At 41.8% G+C, this 6,454-nt stretch overlaps 1 protein-coding gene across 1 annotated transcript; it reads right to left on the reverse strand.

Annotated features, from left to right (window-relative positions):
- Window positions 1-3,468: 3,468 nt before the first annotated feature.
- On the reverse strand, window positions 3,469-4,425 carry LOC143272420 (olfactory receptor 10V1-like). The gene has a single exon (XM_076567143.1). The coding sequence runs from the start codon at window positions 4,423-4,425 to the stop codon at window positions 3,469-3,471; it is 957 nt and encodes a 318-aa protein (XP_076423258.1).
- Window positions 4,426-6,454: the final 2,029 nt, after the last annotated feature.

Raw genomic sequence — 6,454 nt, forward strand, 5'->3', positions numbered from 1 at the left:
CGCTGTAGTTATTCCACCTAATCACATAGTATCCAGAGCAGTGTCTCACAGACAGCACAGACCGCATTCCGGAAGAGATGTGACCAGCAAATGTCTCCGAGGGACCCAGAGATCCCTTTTTGGTTATTATCTTTCCAAAAGTGAAGGCAAATCTTCAGTTAAATAGAAGATGAATTTTGATCATCATGAGTTTTGTCTTTCTGGTCTGTGTAACTCTTTCAAACAATACAATAAAATACAATAAAAAAAATTGCATCATGTTTTATATAGTTTCAAATTCAGAACACAGAGACCCAGCAGGGAGGATTTCTGGGTCGTGTGTCTTTACAGTTCTGTAGTTGTTTTTTTACTCTTTGGGGGCCTGCCACCCAGCTCCCACACAGAGACTTATTCTTACTTATGAACTTACTTGTTTCTAGCCAGATTTTCTAACTTAAATTATCCCATTTTTCTTTAACTACATTTGCCTCTGGGATTTTACCTTTCTTTATTCTACATATCTTTCTTTCCTTCTTACTTGATAGCTGGCTGGGTTACTGGGTGGCTGGTCCCTGGCATCCTCCTCTCCTTTTCTCTCTCCTCCCTCTTCTTCTACTCATTCTCTCTATATGCTATCCCTGCCTATTCCTGCCCAGCTACTGGCCATTCAGTTCTTTATTAGACCAAGCAGGTGTTTTAGGCAGACAAAGTAACACAGTTTAACAGAGTTAAGCAAATGCAACATAAAAGAATGCAACATATCTTTGCATCAATAAACAAATATTCCACAGCATAAACAAATGGAACACAACTTACACTAATATTCCACAACACAGTTCCCTCCTTCAGAAATATCCTTCTTGTTCAAACACCAACAACTCCCCCACAGACCCTGATCATTTTTACCCATCATGGTCATTACCTCACAAAACTGTTATCTGTCAGCCCTTGGTGTAATTACAGTTTAGTTGTTAAATCTCATTGAATTTTTCCTTCAAGGCAGGAACTACTTCCTACTGGCTCTTTTCTGCTTCCTTTCTACTTAAAGCAAATGGATACATAGTACACAGTAGATAGAGCACAATAAGTAATTGCTTACTGCTAGGTTTTTTATGTCATTAAGTGAGTATATCATTAAATAACTAGAGAATGGTAAAACTAACATGTACTCCATCCCTTATAAAAATGGTAATCCATCTATGTTCTGATATCATTGCCTTGAGAGAAATGATAATCAGGAAAATGACTATCATCCCACTGTTGTGTAACAGGTTTTTTTCCCCAGAATTGAAACATTCAATCTTGCAGGAATCTCCTTAAGCAGAAAGGTATACAACTCAAAATTTGTTTCAGGAAGATCCTAAAACTGATCGGATTCACTAGGCCCTTCCCTTTCCTAGTAAGAAAATTACTGAGAGTCACTCTCAGACAAGATGAGTTACAAAGAAGCTTGGAAAAGGCAAGATGCCAAGAAGACTCTGAGGCTAGACCATCTGCCTAAAAGAAACAAAACCTAGGCAGGCTGCCCAGAAGAGGTCTAGAACAATGAAATCCCTTGGAAAGAACACTCTTCAAACTGTTGAACTACCTGCAGGTTGTGCAGTGTGCTCCAGGTTCCAGCGTGTAAGTTCCCACGCCACGGTGGGATGGGCTTTGGTGATGTAGCTGTCTTGGAGTCATTTATGCTGCAGTAATTAATCTTTCACCAGTATTCCTGTAAGTAACCTCAATAAAACCCATTGGTTCACCCAGTTGGACTTTGGTGGTCTTTGCCCTGGAGGAGGTAGGAATGGGGGGTGGGCTGGGGGGAAGGGGAGGGGGGCAGAAGGGGGGGGAACAAGGGAATCCGTGGCTGATATGTAGAACTGAATGGTATTGTAAAATAAAATAAAAGGAAAAAAAACCATTGGTTCACCCAGTTGGACTTTGGTGGTATCCATATTTCCATCTGTTGTGGATTTTCTATCTGGCGTAAGGAGACATATGTGTTGTGTCTCCTCTGGTAAAATTTTGTCACACAACTCCTACTAAGAATCATAATAATGAGACTTTTCCCTCAAAGTGTCCATTCTATGTCTATCTTTGTGGATTAGATTTGTTTTATGTGGCTCCAAATTTGAATCAGTATTTCCTCTCTCCAACTCCAGAGAAGTTCAAGTAATAAAGAAAGTTTTCCATATTGTGTGGATATAGCAAGTTATAAACAGGAGAGGATGAGGAGAAAGAAGAGGAGGAGGCAGGGGTTGGAGGGAGGGATGGGGAAAGAGAGAAAGAGAAAGAGAGGGGGAAACTAACTTAAAGAACAGCATTCATGATTTTAGAGATGAATTGAGATGAGCGTATGTAGTCTCCAAATGAAATGATTTTTAAAAAGTCTATTTTACTATCTCTATTTAACTCCAAGGCTCAGGGAACACCCTGGAAGAACAGGCAGTAAGAACCTATAAACAACGGGATGAGGGGGAATGCTGTGAAACACTTGTCTACTGGACATGGCATGATTACTGCTCTCATGAACTCAGAGAGCTGTGGTCACCTGCACAAGATCAAACCTGCCAGAAGTCCAGTATGTAGAGGGGGGTCTCAAGAGGCCCCCACTCCTAGCTCAGAAGTTATTGTCACTTATGATTCCTAGAGCAGAGACAGGCATTTTTCTTGAGTAGTGTAGCCACTGGTAAGTTTCCCACATTCTTGCAGGCAACATTAAGTAAAATTAATAGCATGGGCATGCACTCTTGCACGTCCTCACACACAGGCACATGGTGAAAGTAGGAAAGGAATTTGTTAGAAAGAAGGGGTTCAAAGAGAATGGAAGAATAAAAGAGGGGAATGTGAGTGAATATGATCAAAATACACTATAGGCATGTATAAAATTATGAAAAAATAATTTAAAATATTTTTAAAGTCTGGAGAGATGGCTCAGTGGTTAAGAGCATTAGAAGATCTTCCAGAGGACCAAAATTCAATTCTCAGCATCCATATGGTAGCTCACAACTGTCTATAACACCAGTCCCAAGGCCTCCAGGGCACCAAGCGCACATGTTGTACGCAAATTTTTATGCAAACAAAACACCCATACACATTAAATAAATAAATATTTAAAATGGTAAGTAGCACATTGGAAACTCTCTTCAGAAAAGCCCACATCCCTCTTTCAAGTGTGCTTTAATCTTTCCCTGTGTGCCCTTCTCTCTATATTTAATAAATTCCAACTCTGCTTCAGAGAAAGAGAAAGAGAGACCACTGTTTTCTCTTAATGTATTTCTTGATCCTCATGACTAATTCAGAATTTAAGTACTGGAAATATTTACATCTCCATTTTCCAAAATGACTAACCTGAGGCTGAGGAAAGGAAACTAGCCTTTAAAACGAACAGTATAAAACATGAAATTAACAGTAGCAACCAGTGGCAAATCAGCCCCCATTTCCTCATACCGCATATGTTCAACTCAGGATTTCTACCCAACAAGTTAAGTTGTAAAGGATTATTTAGACTGTTTCATGTGTTTGGACCAAAAGCAATTTCATTATCACTCTCCTCAAGCCATCCTTGAGTTCTCTGTTCCTCATGCTGTAGATCAAGGGGTTCAGTACAGGGGTGATGAATGTGTAAACCACAGATACTACTTGGCCCCGCTCAGGAGAGTAACTGGAGCTGGGACATAAGTAGATGAGGCTTCCACATCCATACTGCAGGAGGACCACAGTCAGGTGGGAGGAACAGGTAGAAAAGGCTTTGTGCCTTCCCTCAGCTGAGCGGATCTTCAGGATGGCATCTACAATGAAGACATAGGACAGAGTGATGAGGAGGAAAGGGATGGTGAGGACGATGACACTAACCACAAACAGAGTGGCCTCGTGGACACGGGTGTCTGCACATGCCAGTCTCATGACAGGGAGGACATCACAGTAGAACAGGCTGATTTCCTTACTGCTACAGAAAGGCAGTTGGAAGATGAGCACAGTCAACTGCATGGCCAAGATGAAACCCAGCAACAGGGACCCCACGGCCAGCTGGACACACAAGTGCCAGCTCATGATGAGGCTGTAGCGCAGAGGGTGACAGATGGCCACAAACCGGTCATAGGCCATGATGGCCAGCAGAATACAGTCAGCACTGCCCAGGAAGATGAAGAAGAACATCTGGGTACCACAGCCTGCCAGGGAGACCACAGTTCTCTCTGTGGACAGGATGCTGGCCAGAGTCAGGGGAGCTATGGTAGAAGAATAGAAGATCTCCAGGCTGGCCAGGTTGGCCAGGAAGAAGTACATAGGGGTGTGGAGACACCGATTGATCCAGATGGTGAGGACGATGGACATGTTTCCTCCAATGCTGACCAGGTACATCATGAGAAAGACCACAAAGATCAGCATCTGCAGCTCGGGGAGTTTGGAGAAGGGGCGGAAGTGGAAGAGGACCATCCCAGTCTGGTTTCCTTCTTCCATGTACTTAGTGCATTGGGTCTGCTACTGGCACAGGTAACACCCCTGAGGATAGACAGAACGCGCCTGGAGGATACTTGTCATTATTCTTTTTTTTTTTTAGCTTTTTACATGAATATATTTAATTTGGAAGTATGTATGCACACACATCATATATATAAAACTGGTCAAATAAGGTACAGAAATGTTTATCACACCAAATTATTCTACATAAGCTCTTCAGTTTGCTTCAGATATATGATGGACTTGGAACAACTGATTCCCCCCAATATTTGCATTATGTTGTTCGAATCATAACCTTGTGCTTACTGATGGTACTCTGTAATTTGATAGAAATAAATTACCATATAGGCATCTTTTCTGTCTTGGCTTATGCTCAATAAAACTAAGGAAGAAATTGTTATTTAGTACTGGGCCCTATATGATTTTACTGATGGGATGAGGGAAAGAAATATAGTACATTATATATAAATATATGCGCATATGTATATATACACACTATAAGAGACCAGTAAGCATTCTTTTTTGTTTTGTGTTTTCATTTCTCTCAGAGTGACATGTAGGAGTGGAATTACTAGATCGTGTGTAAACTTTTTTCTTTTCTTGAGACAGGGACTCTCTGTGTAGTTTTTTGTTTTGTTTGTTTTTGGTTTTTCGAGACAGGGTTTCTCTGTGTAGCTTTAAGCCTGTCCTGGATCTCACTCTGTAGACCAGGATGGCCTCGAACTCACAGAAATCCTCCTGCCTCTGCCTCCCAAGTACTAGGATTAAAGCATGCACCACCACCGCCCGGCTCTCTCTGTGTAGTTTTGTCTGTCCTAGAACTCGCTCTGTAGACCAGGCTGGCCTCCAACTCACAGAGACCCACCTGCCTCTGCCTCACCACTCCTGGTCATATGTAACCTTTTTTAAGGAACCACAAAAAGCAGCGGTGGCCCATGCCTTTAATTCCAGCACCCGGGAGGCAGAAGCAGGTGGATCTCTATGAGTTTGAGGCCAGCCTGGTCTACAGAGCAAGATCTAGAACAGGTACCAAAACTACACAGAGAAACCCTGTCTCGAAAAAAAAAAAAAGAAAGAAAGAAAAGAAAAGAAAAAGTGTCATTATTCTTGTGAGCTCTGAACACAGCAATTTCTGCTGACCCTTAAGGCCATCACATTTTCCCACATGCCTAGGTTTTACTCTTTCTTTTCTTTTGCACAGATAACATTCTCAGTCCCTCTTGTTCTGGCTGGGATCCTGTTTCATAAGGTATTTGCTCAGTCTCCTCTAGTGCTGTTTTCCATTCTAGGACAACATTACTTCCCATAATATAAATCAATTATATCAATGTTGTATCATCCTTCAACGCCTCTTGCTATGCATGATGTCCTATGCCTGTAATCCCAGCATTTAGGAAGCAGAAACAAGAGGGTCAGGAATTTAAGCTCATGTTCAGTTACAAAGTAATTTAAAGCCAGCCTAATGAAATGCTGTTTCCTTTTTTTGTTTGTTTGGTTGGTTGTTTGGTTGTTTGTTTGGTTGGTTGTTTGTTTGTTTGTTTGGTTGGTTGGTTGGTTTGGTTTTAGTTTTGGTTTTGGGTTTTAGTTTTCAGTGTTTGGAGACAGGGTTTCTCTGTGAGGCCCTGACTGACCTGGAACTCACTCTGTAGACCAGGCTGGCTTCAAACTCACAGAGATCCACCTGCCTCTATTACCTGAATGCAGGGATTATATGCCCGTACTACCACCACCACTGGCCCATTTCCTATTCTTTATCTCAAACAGTCTATTATATTAAAGTTCTCTGCTTCTTGAGACCATCTTAATGAAAGTCATCAAGGACCTCCCAATTTCTCAACCAAACAGATAGCTTTGGCATCTATATTGCATCCAAATCTGTTGGAAATTCCTCGCTTTTTGGCTACTCACCAGCTGGCCTCAGATCCATGCTCTACCTTCCCATACCCCATAGAAGTCTCTAAGGATGGCATCAGATGTGTCTCTCACATTCTGGCTTCTTAGTGTATTGGATCCAAGAGAGGAACAGGCT

Source organism: Peromyscus maniculatus, chromosome 1 (genome assembly GCF_049852395.1).
Source record: "Peromyscus maniculatus bairdii isolate BWxNUB_F1_BW_parent chromosome 1, HU_Pman_BW_mat_3.1, whole genome shotgun sequence".
Taxonomy (NCBI): domain Eukaryota; kingdom Metazoa; phylum Chordata; class Mammalia; order Rodentia; family Cricetidae; genus Peromyscus; species Peromyscus maniculatus.